Genomic DNA, 17,182 nt, shown 5'->3' on the forward strand with positions numbered 1-17,182 from the left:
GCTGTTAAAAACGAAGGGAAATTCGGGCTAACTCATAAGCCTACACTGCCTGGTATTGTTCTACCTGCTGGGGAGACGGCAGTGAATAAACAGACCTTCATGTCTTGGGGGAGCTCCCACTCTTGTGGATAACGAGACACCAATAATTTGCAAGCTGGTCTCAATGCTTAAAGCATAATAAGAATGAAAAGCTGCTTCAATCTGGACTTGAGCTGCAAAAAGCTTACTGTGTACCCTGAAAATTTCAAATATTCATTATATAATTAATGCTGTTCAGTCACACACACACACACACACACACTTAAAGTTTTTTAAGAACAGCTTAAGCACTTATCGATTGAGAACTTTTATAACTCTCAAAATGGAGGCATCCCCATATCTCTACAGGTATTTTAAATGAGTTGAATTAATCATAGGCTTAAAAGTCTCTTGCGATCTTCGTTAACTTCTCTGGGTTTAATTAAAACATCTGTGCACTTTTAATTTATCGATTCATCCAACTCATATGTCATGTTTTTAACACACCCCAGCATGCTCTGCATCATTTTTAACCCGATTTCCACTTAACTAAAGCAATTAAATTCACCCCGGATTAATTAAAGCATCCATACTTTCGTGCTTAAGTCAGCCCGTGCTTCTTTCCCCACATGGCTCCTGAATGTCAGAGATCTGACGCACCTGATGAGTTTTTCGTCCTTGTGGAAATTCTTCCCTGAATCACTTCCTGGCTTATTAATATGCCATCTGACAGAACGGGAATGAGGAAGTGGGTGCACCTGAACTTTGGCCCTCTGAGCCAGAGACTGTGCCCCCGTCTGTCAGAAGCTTCCTTTGCTTTCCTCTCTTCACGGGGGGCCTGCTGGATCTTGCCCCCCTCCCCCGAGACCAACTAGAGTGTCTGAGTGGTCCAGGCAGGAAGGTGGGGGGTAGCTGTTCTGGTCAGAGGCAATCATCGTGAACAGAATGCCTGGTGATCTCTGCATTTATACTTTCGTCATTGCTCCTTAGTTCTGCTTTCCAACCTCCTCACTCTTCCTACAAAAAACAGCCCTTTCTTGTCCTGACCATTGAATAGGGAGGGAAAACTGAGGCACCAGCGTCGACAGGCTTCACCGTCGGGCATGGGATGCCAGACAGGTCTTCAGATAGGGACAAGTGATCCCCCTAGAAACTAGTTTGGATTTCTGCCCCTACCCACCGTGACAGAGCCCGTTTCCCCTCAGCCATGGCAGTGTTGAGGGTTATCAGTCTTTTAGATTTGTTTTGTTGGTTTTTTTGTTTAATTTTTTAATTGAAGTACAGTTGATTTACAGTGTTGTGTTAATTGCCGTTGTACAGCAAAGTGATTCAGTTGTACATATATATACATTCTTTATTTATATTCTTTTCCATTATGGTTTATCATAGGATATTGAGTATAGTTCTCTGTGCTATACAGTAGGACCTTGTTTATCCATTCTATATATAAAAGCCTATAGATCTTTTTAAATCTAAGTCAAGGATTATTTCTCATTTTTTTATCTATACTTATTTAATGGCTAATGAAGTTGAGAATCTTTGCATGCTCTTATTGGCAGTGTAAAATTATATTTATATGTCCTTTGCCCAGGTTTTCGTTTGTCTGTTTTTATTGATTTGTAAGAGCTCTTCGTGTATTTCATATATCAAACATTATTCTGTGAAATATGTTAGAAAATATTTTTTCCCAGTGTTGCTCTTCCCTCAGTTTTGTTTAGGGTGTTTCTTTATCATGTAGAAGATTTAAATTTTAAGTAATCAAATCTGATCTTCTTGGTTTCTGGAATTGATGTCTTTCTTATACATCCCACTCTCAAGAAAATAAAATTAGTCTTCAATATTTTTTCTAATACTGTTGTAGTTTATTTTTCTATTTGGATCTTTAATCTGTATCGGATTTATTTCTGAGTGTAGTTCGCAGTAGAGGTCAAACTTTATTGTCTGCCAAATACGGAGTCTAATGCCGCACCGTAAGATGTTACGGAAAAACCCAAACGAACTTTCAGGCCAACCCCATAGATTGTCAATGGCAAGGATGGAGCAAGAAGCAAAACTTGCCTTTCCTGACTTCGGCTTAGCACCAAGCTACGTCCACAGTCTCGAAAGACAATGGGACACCAGTTTTGGTTTTGAGGACACTGAACTTGGTTTGCCTCACCTCCGTGATCCAAATATTATATCCTCAATTGCTTCAGGAGACTCAAGGCATCTTTGTTTCTCTGTCCCTTTTCCCCACCACCTAACCCAGCTACTAGCACATATTAGCTTCTTCATAAGTGTTCATTGACTAACTGGGATGTGAGGCAACCAATTGTTAGTACGATTTTGACACTTTACCCAGAGTACTAGGTTCAAGTATTCTCAAGTCTCTTTTCCAGAAGGGTTTTCAATCAGATTTCAAAGCATTTGTAAAAGACACATTATTTGTTTTTTGTTTTTTAATTTTATTGAAGTATAGTTGGGTTACGATGTTGTGTTAATTTCTGCTGTACAGCAAAGTGATTCAGTTATACATGTATATATTCTTTTTCATACTCTTTTCCATTATGGTTTATCAGAGGATACTGAATATAGTTCCCTGTACTATACAGTAGGACCTTGTTGTTTATCCATTCTATATATAATAGTTTGCATCTGCTAATCTCAAACTCCCAGTTCGTCCCTCCTCCACTCCCCTCCCCCTTGGCAACCACAAGTCTGTTCTCTGTGTCTGTGAGTCTGTTTCTGATTTGTAAATAAGTTCATTTGTGTCATGTTTGATATTCCACATATAGGAGATATCATATGGTATTTGTCTTTCTCTGTCTGACTTCGCTTAGTATGATAATCTCTAGGTCCGTCCATGTTGCTGCAAATGGCATTATCTCCTTCTTTCTATGGCTGAGTAGTATTCCATTGTATATATGTACCACATCTTCTTCATCCGTTCATCAGTTGATGGTCATTTAGGTGGTTTCCATGTCTTGGCTATTGTAAATAGTTGCTGCTATGAACATTGGGGTGCGTGTATCTTTTCGAATTATAGTTGTGTCTGAATATATGCCCAGGAGTGGGATTGCAGAATCATATGGCAACCGTATTTTTAAAAAGACACATTGTTCGAAAGTCCCTCCGCATATCTAGCCCAGCCCACAAATGACTTGTCAAGTTGCAGGCATTTTTCCCTCTGTCTGGCTGGCTGGCTGGCTGGGCCTCCTCAACCCCCTCTACCTTCTCTCCAGGTAGTGTCTGTACTGTAAGCGCCAAGTAGGTGGGACCCCTTTAACTTAAAGCAGCAGACACGGGTGGCTTGTCCTATTACTTCCCACTGAGTAAATAACACTGATAATTCATTTCATCCCTTACAGAGAACTTTGGGGGGAGAAAAAAAAAAAGCTCCAGCTTGATCATTAAAATGAGCTTTGCACCATTTAGGTGAATCTAAATGGTGTCATTTCTTTTTGTCATCAGCCTGTTAACTTGTCAGTCTTTAGTGGCGGTGGTCTATTTTTCTTCTGCGCAAGTCTTAGAGCTTCCATTTACTAGTTTTAGTAAAACAGGAATAGTGACTTTGTGTAAACATTTTAATTAAGTTTAAATAGGAAGTTGAATGTACGATGCTGTGCTCCTGGAAAGCCTTAGGAACAGGGGAGAGAGACGAGGACATCAAACTTTCCACATGTGATTCCAGAACCATCTTCCTCCCACAACCGGAGAAGACTAGGGGAAGAAAAAGATGATGTCTTTCTGTTAGTATTATTTGATGCTTTTCTGGTGGTGGTGGTGTGTGTGTGCCTTTGAGACCTACTGCATTTTTAATTTTATTAACCCTTGAAGTCAGTCTGGAGATTCAGTTTGGAATTTCATAAGGGAACATCCGTTAATTACAAAGTGTGCATTTTAGCACACTTACCATCAACTCTGAGAGAGAATTTTTTTGATGGGGAAAGTGGGTCTCAGAGAAGTACAGTGATCTTGTCAAAATCCCAAGGCTGGTAAGTGATGGGTCTGGATTTGAACCCAGGTCACTCTGGCATCGAAACCCTTATTCTTTCCACCTGTGTTCCATATCACTTCCAGGCAGGTGCAGTCAGAATTGTTTGTCCTATAACCTGTCATAAAAAAAAAATCTTGTAGATTTAGTGATAGTAAAACTATAAGAAAAGTTATTAATGCAGGAGGTCCCCACCTCACGCAGCCTCTCACATGAGAACCAAGCTGAGCCTTACATACTGTGATGCTCTGGGTTGAGTTGTGTCTGAGGATGAGTCAGTTACCCTGAGGGAAGGAGTTCTCCGTGCAGGTCAGCCCAGTGACCACTGGAAGGCGCTCATCTGACACTTGCCCTCTGTCCCATGGTAAATGGGTTACGAGAGAGCGTCGTTCTTCTTTAACCTGCCTTCTGCTTTTGTTATGTGACATCAGCAGAACCTGTCAAGCGCCCTGCTTTCTGGAGAACATCACAGTGTTTTTCATTTTCTACCACCCTCCTGGTGAGCATACAGCAAACATATTGAAGGAAGGCTGCATTTAGAATGTGGAGAACTCCCTGACCTGACTATTCTCTACCTTTTTTTTCCCTGAGTAATTTAAGTAGGTCATATTTTAAATTTGACTTCCCAGGCACCTGGTTTTAAATAAAATCCATTCTTACCTTCTAGACAATCCAATTTTTTTTCACCACTTGGAGTCTATGCAGAAGAAAAACAGTTACAGTATGAATAAAGTAAATAATCCCAACTGTGTTTTATCAATTAATAAAGAAAATAATTGTTTCCTCTTTACGTTTTACCCTCTTCCACCTTTTGGGTGGAAGGAAAGTGCAATGGGAGCCCATTGGTGGTGATTTGATGTAACTTTCTCTGCCATCCAGGACAAGTTCAATATATAACCCTCATGTCAGCAACAGCCCTTGCAGCTCTTATCACTAGGCATGGGTAGCCACGCTTCTTACTGTTTTCCTGTTTGAGTGTGCAAGGGAAGAAGTGCGGTAAGAAATGATGCTGATTCTACTCTTCCCACCAGGAGATATCCCACAAGTGTTACCTAGATCAGAAATGGCAAGTGAGTTTTCTCTTGCCACCTCCACCTGCTCCCAAGTCCCAGCCAGGGCACTACATTGAAGGTTTTTAGGCTCCTCCTAGGCTCAGGAGGACAAGATGCCATGATCTGCCCCTGCAGAGGTGCAGGAAGGGAGAATAGTAGCTCATGTGCACTCATTTGCCCTCCCTGACCTAAAGCTTAGCATGAGTGTTATGGGGCACTGACATGGAACCAATTTACTTTGTCCTGGAAGCCCTCTCAGTACTTTGAGAAAGCCCATCGTTTCTCATACTTGTTGGTATTTGCACAGTCTCTAATCTGAATCTTGGGCACCCTGGTTCAAAACTCTCTGGTCTACCCTCTCTCAGACAATCAGCATGGGTCGCAGCTCTACGGATCTCTCTGCTCAAGTCTCTTGGCAATAGAAGGCATGCTCCCTACATTTAGAAAGAGTTTATCTAAATTTACCATGTAGCTTTGATGTTCTCTCTTTTGATCTCATCCTTCTTCTCTGGTAGATTCATAAGGATAAGAATTCTACTGGAAATGGTTGTTTGTACAACTATTCTAAAATAGAACATGGGGGTGGGGATAGCCCCTCGATCATATGTCAGCTGTTGAGATTTTTTGTTTCATGTCAGTTTACAGTTAGGGTCAATTACAGTCAACACACACTTCACGAGAAAAAGGCATTGTATGTACGACATGAGGTCCACCCTAGAAATTGTTCTTTCCACACCTTTCATAAATGGCTATTTTGTGCTTGCCCACACGCCCACCACTTGGGAGTCCCTGAATGTCAGGAACATAACAGACATATTTACTCAATCAAGCCAACATTGATGAATGCAACACTGGAAGGAAATCAACAGTGATAAACATAGTCTTGTCCTTGAGTAGCTTACTGTATCTTGGGGAAATTAGACACGGAAGGAGAATTAATTACTGTAAAAACTAAATAGAACATGACCACAAAAGGGGCACGGTAAGGTGGATGGGGCCTTTACTAAGAAGCGATCTAATTAGGTATGTAATCGCGTCAGGGGATGGGGAGACCATTCTAAGTCTTCTACAGGTACATGTGTGCCAGTTGCAGGCACACATGTACCTGTAGAATTCTTGGAGCCTGTGCATTCCAAATCACAGGTAAACCAGGAATTGTTAAAACACCCCTGTCGGTCATTTCTGAAGGTCCCTGAATGCCAGTTCCATAGCCTGGAGCCATGCCCTCATTTTAGGCTCGTGGTAGAAGCCAGGTTGGAAATTCAGGTTCTTTACAAACTGATCCTGAAGTGAGAAGTCCAAAGTCTGAAGGTGACCCCTAAAATCTCACTCTTGATGACCTCCAAATGGGCAGTATTGGCACGGTTGAGGCCAAACTGGTAAGAACTGTTGGCAGTTCATACCAGACCATCCCCAGATTGTCAGCCTTCTTCCTATCAACAGAGGCAAGAGGGTCCCTGCTGACATGAACTGCTAGAGATTTCATGTCTTCAACCTGCCCTCCCCTTCCTTATTTTTTTTTTTTTTTTTTTTTTGCGGTACGCGGGCCTCTCACTGCTGCGGCCTCTCCCGTTGCGGGGCACAGGCTCTCGACGCGCAGGCTCAGCGGCCATGGCTCACGGGCCCAGCCGCTCCGCGGCATGCGGGATCTTCCCGGACCGGAGCACGAACCCGTGTCCCCTGCATCAGCAGGTGGACTCTCAACCACTGCGCCACCAGGGAAGCCCTCCCCTTCCTTTTTAATGAACATAAACATCAGGAGTAGGAGTTGACTAATCTGAGGGTAAAATATTCAGCAAAATGGGTTCTGATCCACATTACTGACAACAGCAACACGCATGTCCATGCAGCTTAGTTAAAGGCACAGCTTAGAGTCCAGGCAACCTGGTTTCCAGTGGAGCCCCCCACTCGTGACCTTTGTGATTTCCAGCAAAGTAATTTCACCAATCTGAGCCTCAGCTATAAAATGGGAGCGTGATTCTAGCCTCCCACCTCGTTGGTTGATCATGATGATTCAGCAGTAAATTGCGCGTGAAGGATCCTATGCCATGCCCAGCATATAATAAGCATTCAGTTGGTGGTAACTGCTGTTATTAGTAGCATTTTTAAAATTAATTTTTATTGGCGTATAGTTGATTTCCAATATTGTGTTAGCTTCTGCTGTACAGCAAAGTGAATCAGTTATACATATGCATATATCCACTCTTTTTTAGATTCTTTTCCCATACAGGTCATTACAGAGTATTGAGGAGAGTTCCCTGTGCTATGCAGTAGGTTCTTATTAGTTGTCATTAGTAGCATTTTTGTTGTGGTGGCCATTGTTTATCTGAAGATGGCTCTGCACCTCCGTGGCCCAAGTCCCCAGCTAAGAGCACTGCAAGCAAAGCCGAGAGGCCCGGCAGGCTCAGCCTCCTTAGACAGACACAGCCCTTCGGGCGCTGTCCCCAGCCCCATCCTCTGTGACCTGGTGCTCTGTCTTTGCTCTTTGCAGCGGCCTGCCCCGTCCTGTGCAGCGGGAATGGACAGTACTCTAAAGGGACATGCCAGTGCTACAGCGGCTGGAAAGGCGCGGAGTGCGATGTGCCCTTGAATCAGTGCATCGATCCTTCCTGCGGGGGCCACGGCTCCTGCATCGATGGCAACTGTGTCTGCTCTGCCGGCTTCAAAGGCAAGCACTGCGAGGAAGGTAAGCGCCAAGGGGTGGGCTGGGCAGCCATGGGGGCGGGAGGCGTTTGCAGGCCTGGACCTTTGCTAGTGAGCCCAGTCCTGGCTCCGTGTTTTGCAAAGGAAGTTTCAACATTTTGCACTTCAAACCCCTCGGCTTTGATGGACTTCTTAAGCTGTAGAACTTAAGAGAGAAGGCTTGCCCAGCTGACTCTGGAAGACATGTTTTGTTTTCCCCTTCTTTATGTTAATTAGCTCCTTTTCTTTTTCTCCTTTGTTTTTTGTTTTCTGTCTCCCTCTGCTTCTCCTCCCCTTCCTGCTCTTTCTTTTCCTTTTCCTTCCTTCCCCTTCCCCATCTTCCTCTTTTTTTCTGCTTTATTTAAAATCCTCTGAATTGGGAATTATGGTATCCAGAAGAAAAGACACAAGAATCCTTAATCCTCCTCCCTTCCCCAAAGCTGTTTTCTTTTTTTTTGTTTTTCCTTAAAGCTGTCCCTGGTAATCTCAGAGCCACATATGTCTGTGTAAATCTTTCTGCAAAAATTAATATCAATAGAAGGCAGTCAGGCTTGAAAGACTATAGGTACCTGTGTCATTTAGAGACACCATGTAGGGCAAATGATCCTGGTTACCTACAGTCACAGAGACTTAGAGGAGAGTGGGCGTGCGGCGAGAGGGCTGGGATTTGATGAGTCCTGAAGAGCTCACTATAGCGTGCTTTGAAGTGGTCGCTAGCACACATGGGCAAACCAAGCCTGATCGGAAGCTGGGGGCGGGGGGGGGGGCGGTTTGGGGGAGGAAGTACAGGAATACAGGGAAAGAGCACCTCTCCGGAGGTGTTTGGAAACCAGCTCTAACTAGTCCTAGTTGCTCTGGTTAGTGCTCCTGGAAGTCATTTGGTAGCAAGGTGTTGGGACCTGTAAGGCACTGGAACTCGGCCAGGCTGCCTGTCAGCCTTCCCCCTCTGTATTTGCCCTTCCAGAGTATGGTTTTAGTTGCCCACCTATTGCTTTTCCCCTTATAAAGAATCAACCACAGTTAGTAGGAAGGTAAAAACCTAGGTTCTCTCCATCTCTCGCCTGCTCCCCTCCCTTTGAATTGGCTCAGTCATTACAGCCCTCACTGCAAAGTAATGACAGTGGCTTTCCCTTAGATACCCACACGGAAGCTCCCCTTGTGACTTCTCCCATTTCATAGTTTTTAGAACTATTTCCACAAAGACTCAGCTTCTGTGACATTATTCTTCTAAGATTTTCCAATACATCACTGCTAGTGCCCTTAATGGGGCCCAGAAGTGTGACCCCACCCCCAGATCCTCACTTGCTCAACTCTCTCTCTATTTTTCCTCTATAATAAAAGGTAGGGGCTTCCCTGGTGGCGCAGTGGTTGAGAGTCCACCTGCCGATGCAGGGGACACAGGTTCGTGCCCTGGTCCAGGAAGATCCCACATGCCACGAGCGGCTGCGCCCGTGAGCCATGGCCGCTGCGCCTGCGCGTCTGGAGCCTGTGCTCCGCAATGGGAGAGGCCACAGCAGTGAGAGGCCTGCGTACCGCAAAAAAAATAAATAAAAATAATAAATAAATAAATAAAAGGTAGCCTCCCTCCCTCCATCTGCATCATAAAACCAAATTGGGAGCTTGGATGGAGGAAGTGCTGATTTAATAACCCTGTTTGAAAGGTTAAAGTTCTTAAAGATAAATGGACTGCAGGAGGCAAAGCTGCATTGGCTGAAGACATGGGAGAGGCCAACCATATGACAAGCAAGGTTAACACGACCTTTTGCATGTACCTCATTTGGCAAGAGGATAGTGATAGAGCAATGGTGTTGCCCATCTTAGAATTTTTTCTGTCCAGTCAAGATTGTGCATATCTGTATGAGTGGGATTTCAAGTACTCTCTCAACTTTCTCACTCTCCCACCTGGTCTCATTTAAATGTTCAGAATGAATTAAGCATCCAACAAAACAAGGAAGCCACGTGGATCATTATGAAAGGATGAAATCGCCTCTGTTGATTTCTGCTACCCCAAAAGAATGAACCGAGATGATGCATATGCTGTTTTCAAAATAGGAAATGGAATCAGAAAGCCTGGATCAGCCCTTTTTCTTCCATTTAGCTTTTTTCTTTCTGATATTCATCATAGTCATAACGTTCAGTTTACCTGAAATGGCCATGGCAACAAAATCAATAGTTGTCATCCTCCATTTCTGCTGCATAAACATTGTTGTACTATTAGCAAATTTGCACGAGAAAATGAAAGGACAGATTCGTGAGGTTTCACTCGATGATGTCTGGGGAGTGGGAAGGTGAGACGAGAGAAGAATTGACATATTAGTTTAAGTCAGCCATGTTTTCATGTCAGTTTCATGGTTGAGTCATTTTTCAATGACATTTAACTTCATAACTGTAATTCATGGTTCTTCAGGGGGTTATAGTACATATTGTTTGTAAAACTCCTTGACCTCCTTTTTTATCCTTAGGGACAAAAATTGCATTCACAACCCTTTTTTGTCAAACCTACAGAGGGCCCAAGACTAAATGAGTTCTAATGATTTCAGCTGCCAGAGGGCTGGTGGTATAAGGCACATGGTACTTAGCTGGTAAAGGCCACTGTCCCCCTTTTAAGTATAACACTGTTTCTATTTATAAAGCTTTGTAAAATGCCATCCTCCCTCCTGCCTGCGGAACACTGAGGAGGTGGCCACGAGACCATCGTATGAAACTGGAACCAAATTTAAAATTCATAGTGAAACTACTCCCCTTAAAGTCTGACTTTAGTTATTCCATCAGCTGCTATGATTATATAGCACAAAGGGCATGTTTACTGGTTTCACTGACCTGAGAAAGGGTTATCTCATATTTCTAGATACAACAAATGGTTCTTTTGACGACATTCCACTCCAGGGCTAATAAATCTCAGTGGATTTTCCTCCTTCCTTCATACTGTAATTCAGGCTAGAGAAGCGAAAGCTAATTTATCTGGAAGAAAAGTGTCATTTTTTTCCTTTTTTTTTTTTTGGTATATTACTTTTTATTTCATCCTTTTAGAAAAAGATCATATGATCGTTTTTTTCAGTTTTTTGAGAACTCCTAGCTATTGGCACCTCCCCAAACATTTTAAGTGGCTAATTATAGATGGAGAGTGATTTTTGAGGCACATAACACATGAGGTATTTTTGTGTAGATTTTGATTTTGCTGTGTTTGAAATGGGGACAGAGTGAAAAACTAGAACTTTGGGATTTTCTTTTATGAGAAGAATATGGACAAGATTGATTCTGAATGAATGAGTTCATGTTTTGCAGATTCCAAATTGCACAGCATTCTTCCCAAAAGCAAGACGTTGTTAGCACCCTTTTCTCGTTCTTGTCAGTCCTTCACACTGGAAATTTGTCTCATTAACAACAAATGCTTATGACAAAGTGTGCCGTTTATCCTCACAGCAATTATGTATTGAGCGCCTACTGTATTCCCTTGACTGTGAGAGGCATGAGATGTTAAAGACATTGCACAGCCTCTTTGTGAACGTCTTCCATGTGTTTGAATCTTTCAGTTCATTTACATCGGATGTGCTCCACCCTCCTGAATGGAGCAAATTTGAAAATACCAGAAAGGGTTCATGTCATCAGGAGTAATAGTCCCCAAGACAATGAGTTCAACATTAAAGTGATTGTAACCAGAGAAAATGACATCGTCATAAATGTCTCCAACTAATAATAAGTCACTGAAATGTACCTTTTTGAGAGTATTCCTGGTTAAAAAAAACAAACAAACAATGGCAGCTTTTGCTTCCCCATGGCTCAAATAGTTTTGAACTGATTTCCATAAATAACGTCTTCCTGAGAAGGTCCAAGTGGGATCCTGAAAAAACATCTCTTAACGCTGAAAATTCTTATTTCTGCCTCAAGCTGTGCCCCCAGTTGATGGCAGAAGCAAAGGCTTTAATCTAGGCCAACAGACCTGATTTCCAAGCTGTTAAAGTGAGCGAAGTTTATGTCTTAGTCAAATAAGATGACAAGACCCCGCCCCCCACCATTGCTCTGATCCATAAGGCACCATCTGAGACTCACGTAAGACCCCTGTTCACCACTCAGACCCCACGGTGTGCAGTGCCCTCTGTTCAAATGCCACTGCATCATTTTCTAGGAATACCTAAGGACGCTGGTCTTACTCTAAAAAGCCCTATTTGTCCATCCTCAGGCTGGATGGATGTCCAAAGTTTGGGGTCACATTCTCATACAAAAAGTCCTGTCCTGAGAACTGGCCTTTGCAGCTCACTGCTCTCCTCACTTTGAGTGGATTCCAGAGTAATAAACTTCAAGTCACTACTGGATGTATAGCCACTCTGATTACTAAGAGGGCCAAGCAATCAGACCATGAAACTGGCAAGAACAGCAGTGACTGGAATCTGACCGTTAATTCGCCTGATTAACAGTTTGGGGGGAGGTCAGTGCCACAGCCAGAGACTCACCCATCCATTTTACTAAGATTGTGTGTAGGAAGGTTACCCCTTTGGGATCACTTCCACACCCAACTTCACCTCTTCTTTCCTGCACATTTACTAACTTCCAGTAGATGTGTGCTCAGAGAATGAAAACTAATTTTAGACTTAGCCTAAGTGAAACTTAATTAGGAAAGTGACTCACGCATGAGTGTCACTGGTTTTCTGTTTCATCTTTTGGTACCTTCTGTAGTCAAGTATTAGTGAAGTTAGACTGAGCCTCTCTACTTTTCTCTCCAAAAGTGAGGGATGATCGGGTTTGGTATTACACGTAGAGACATCACCAGCATTCATGGTCCAGTCTCAGAAGCCCTGATGTGGTTCAATAAGATACTAATGCTTCTAAGTACAAGGTTCTCGAGGTTGGAGGATACATCTCTATATTTGGTTCCTCCTGATTCTGCTTGAGAAATCCCCCTTTTTCCTTTACATTCTCTTCAAGTTTGAGATTTGGTGTTTTAACAAATAAAAAGTCTTTAATTCTTTATGGGTATTCTTCAAGGGGCCATGTACTACCTGGGCTGTTCCATTTGCTTGCAGGTGGGTAAGAATTGGTGCAGCACTGGTCCGTTCAGCTGTAAACTGCTGTTTCATGGCCCATCCCCCATGAGTGATCAATACTTTTCCTCTTTGTTTTTTTTTCAGTTGATTGCTTGGATCCTACATGCTCCAGCCATGGGGTCTGTGTAAATGGAGAATGCCTTTGCAGCCCTGGCTGGGGTGGCCTCAACTGTGAGCTGGCGAGGGTCCAGTGCCCAGACCAGTGCAGTGGACATGGTACTTACCTCCCCGATACGGGCCTCTGCAGCTGTGATCCCAACTGGATGGGTCCCGACTGCTCCGTCGGTAAGCCAGGAGGTTTCCTCCTCACTTTCCCCAACACTCATGCCCTGTGTTCCTTCCAAAAGCCCAAACAGATGGGAATCTGCTCTTTCCACTCGGGATGGAGGGACTTTGGTCAGTTGCATAGTACCTCTCTTACTCTATCCTCAGTCATGAAGCCTTTGATCCTTGAGAAAAGAACAAACAAACAAACACCTCTTGGTCCTTGTGCCTCGTTGGTTTCATCACTGCAAATGGATGAGGGACCCGGGAGGGATGCTTCCCTTTGCATTATAGCTTTCTTATGTACGCTCCCTAAAGGTACCAGAAAACAAAACAGAACAACTCAGTCCCAGACAAACTGAACGGAATGTCCTATAAAAGAGAAAAGACGCTCCCTCGGGGTGCCAGGTGAACATGTTATAAAGCTCTGCATACTCCAGTGACAGGAAAATAATGAAGTGGCACTGTACCCTTTATTTTCCTGAAATTAAGAGTACGTGTCTTACCTCCCTAGTGACCTTAAAATGGAATGGTTCAACAGTTCAAGCCAGTCTCCACCTTTCCAAGAATGGTTCCGTTCACACTGTCAAGCGCCTATCCAAGCAAGCCATCATCCTTCCGCCCCCTTCTGTCAGATTACCATGGCAATCAGGAAGGGAATCTATGCGAAGCTTTGCTACAATGGGAAAGAAATGAATATTTCATTCCAGAAGGGAAAAAAAAAGGAAGAGTCAGTTAACATGGGCTATTTTGGGTATCTTCTCAGCCCACTCGCCTCTGCCTGCAGCTCTGATGTTGGTGGTCCAGGCCAAGCTCTGTGGAGGATGGGGGGAGGGGGCACCCTAGATCCGGGACCCAGCGGTGCTCCCGACGTGCTGTGTGACTTGGAGTGAGTCACTAACCCTCCTGGCCTGGTCTCCCCTCCCCTGGTGTGATGAGCCATGCCTCCCTCAGTAGTCTGTCATGAGGATGAATGCCTGGCACGTGCTTGTCCTCGAGTGAGAGGTCTGGAATGCCAGAGCGTGCATATCTGTCTGTATGTCTCCTCCCCAACCACAAAAGACTTTGAGCTCCTTTGAGAAAGAGGCTGTGTAAAGGCAGCACGATTAGAGCGGTCACGATTGCCACCAAGGTGCCGATCCGGGTGACAGCTGGGCCTGCAGTCATCAACGAGGTTGGAGCCGCTGGGTCTCTGACTGTCCTCTGGTCAGTTCAGGCTCTCAACAGGGAAAAGAATCCCAGCTGGCTGGGGAGTCAGGCTCCGCAGGTATCTTTTCAGGTGGGCACCTCCCGGGTGGCTTTACCAAACTGGTTGAGCAACGATGTCTGACCTCTTCCTGGGATGGTCTCCAGCCCTAGAGCAGTGGTTCTCACACTTCAGTGTACATCACAGACACTTGGAGGACTTGACAAAACAGATTTCTAAGTCCCACTCCCCGCGTTTCTAAGTCAAGAGGACCAACCAGGGCATAAGAAGTTGCATTTCCGCATAGTTCCCCAGTGATGGCACTGCAGCCAGTCCAGGGACCCCACTGTGAGAACGCTGCTCTAGAAACTACCTCGCAGTGGATGAATACCCGGCCAGTGGAGAGACAGGCCGCCCAGGATGACATACCTCTGGGCCTTGGGCCAGCTCCAGGGGCCCGGGCCATGTGTGTGGTCTGGCCTCTGGTGGAGGGTTTCGCCGGCTGTGGTGTTGAGCTGTAATCATTGTTTTTCTTCCAGAAGTGTGCTCAGTAGACTGTGGCACTCACGGCGTCTGCATCGGGGGAGCCTGCCGCTGTGAAGAGGGCTGGACAGGCGCAGCTTGTGACCAGCGCGTGTGCCACCCCCGCTGCATTGAGCACGGGACCTGTAAAGATGGCAAATGTGAATGCCGAGAGGGCTGGAATGGTGAACACTGCACCATTGGTAGGCAAACGGCAGGCACCGAAACAGGCACATAATTTGCTTTATTTTCATAAATCGTAGATCTATAGTGATGGTCGTGCGTTGCAACTGGCTGTTCCTGCAGGGACACGAGCGCTCTCCAGCATTTCCTGCTGCCTCTCCAAATCTCCCAGGGCATAGGGAAGGGAAAAGCAAGGTCCTGATTGGAAAAGGCTTTCCCTTCTTTCCAGAATTCCAGATGGGGAGGAAAGGGAGCAGATCGGATAGGAAAATCCATCCAAATTACTAATCGTGGAGAAGGGAAATGCACACGCATGGGAAATGGTCAGGGCCTGGAGGTTTCAAGCACCCCAAATGACTGTGGTCTTCAAGTCTCCCCTTTTTGAATACCCTCCCAGCCGGATCCCTGCTTGCTGGCAATAATTGAACTCACTTCTTTTAGACCAGGTTGGATGCCGGGCAGGACTCCCAGGTTTCCTGGGTAACCAGGTACCCCTCTAATAGGTTTGAGCATCCCCTTGTTGTCCCAAGACAAGGCTCTGTCCTTGGGCTCCTGACCCTTCCCCTCACCACCACCATCGATAAATGTCTCCTCCTCTGGCCCCATTTCATTCTCACTCAGTCATCTCTCTGTATATATAAAGCTTGATGACTGAGAATATTTCTTAAAAGGTCATTTTCTTTAAGAAGTAATACTTCTCAAGTTTCTTCGGTTTTGGTTTTGCTTTTGTCCCGGTTCGGGGTTGGTTTCATGCCAAGCTGGCTGAGGCCACGTGCTTGCATGGAAACTCTCAGAGAAGTCTCTATCCAAACTACTAACATGGCCCCTTGAACTTACCTTGGATTCTAGCCATTGAGTTGGGGGCCCTCCCCTCTGTCCTAGCCCCAAGACCCCAGGCACCTGGAGTGGGAGGCAGGGTTAGGAGCTTCTCCAGGGCTGACTCGTGAGCTCAGACTCAGTTTCCCATGCTGTTCATTTGGGTGGTCAAGCAGAGAGAAAGTGCTCTCTGCATTAGGTTTCCCCCAATTCTATCTAATTGGGCATCCGAGGGGCAGCGTGCCTATCCAGGCCACGACCATAGCACTGGGACCCTGCCGGGACAGTCTGTTGGCAGTGAATTGTTTTTGCAATCGTTCAGTGGTGCTCCAGATCCCGTTCCCCCTGCAGCCGCTTTCATCTTCAGTTCCCTGCAGAGTCTGGGGGATAATTCAGAAGGCGTTTAAGGGAAGGAAGTGCACAGCCCAATACTGAGACAGTTTAAGATCCTTATTAATAGCTCCCACTCTTCAGGGGTGTTCCTCTTGATATCCTTTTGCATGCTTGGTGTGATCTAAATACAGACCCTCCCCGCCCTCATACCTCCATTGCCCCCAGTCTCCCTCCCCAAAAGAGCTCTTGCCAACCTTTAGGTAGAAAATCCCCCTTTGTCTCAGTTCACACAGCCCAGCCTCAGCCTCCCCTTTGCTCTCCCCTTCCCGCATCTGCCGAGGGTTTAGCATCCCGCAGGGGTGCCTGCTGACTCTGTCCTACCTACAACTCATCTCTACTCTGGGAAGAGCTCACAGGAGGGCAGCCCTGATGGATCAGAGCAGAGGTCGGAGAACTGTAGGTGGGGGTGCGGACCAAATCTAGCCTGCTGCCTGTTGCTCTGTGGCTTACGAGCTAAGAATAGTGACATTTTTTTAAGGGTTGAAAGAAAAATATTTCCTGACACATGACAGTCATATGAAATTCCAATTGCAGTGTCCCTTAAACAAAGCGTTAGTAGAGGACAGCCACACCCATGTGTGATGTATCATCAGCTTCTGCACTGCACCTTGGCCTTAAGTCATTGCAACGTGGTCCACAAAGCCATTTGTTGTCTGGTGCAAAAAAGACAGGAAAAAACTGGCCAACCCCTGAATTGGAGAGTTGCGCAAGTGTTGGCAGGGAGGAAGGAGAAAAGAGAAGAGGGTCAACATTCACTTTAGAGAAAGGATACCAATTGTGACTTGAAGGCCATCGGGGGCCAAGAGAAAGGGAAGGGTCCAAATGTCACAGAGAGCGAGTGGAGAGAGAACAGCTGTTGCGTGGAAATGTCTCTGGGGCCTTTGAAGATGAAATGGGAAGATGGTAACTTGAGTCTCACAGAAGATGGTGAGGATGTGGCCAGCAGGAGAATACAGGAGATGATTCTTTCTAGCCAGCCCTTTGGGTGAGATGAATTAGAGAAAGGTGTTTTTGCGACTTGAAGTGTCTAGTTCAAGTTTCACAGCTCCGT

General features: G+C 45.1%; 1 protein-coding gene across 6 annotated transcripts in view; it reads left to right on the forward strand.

The window, feature by feature from the left end:
- Positions 1–17,182, forward strand: part of TENM2 (teneurin transmembrane protein 2) — a 3,004,989-nt gene that overhangs the window by 2,830,957 nt on the left and 156,850 nt on the right. For 5 of the 6 annotated variants that reach the window (XM_060296573.1, XM_060296574.1, XM_060296578.1 and 2 more), the window contains 3 exons: positions 7,535–7,729; positions 12,852–13,052; positions 14,757–14,969. In XM_060296573.1, the coding sequence (XP_060152556.1) occupies positions 7,535–7,729; positions 12,852–13,052; positions 14,757–14,969 (609 nt within the window). The remainder of the gene's footprint in view (positions 1–7,534; positions 7,730–12,851; positions 13,053–14,756; positions 14,970–17,182) is intronic. The other variant, XM_060296575.1, reaches the window with a different exon arrangement.

Source organism: Globicephala melas, chromosome 3 (genome assembly GCF_963455315.2).
Source record: "Globicephala melas chromosome 3, mGloMel1.2, whole genome shotgun sequence".
In the NCBI taxonomy this organism is placed as follows: domain Eukaryota; kingdom Metazoa; phylum Chordata; class Mammalia; order Artiodactyla; family Delphinidae; genus Globicephala; species Globicephala melas.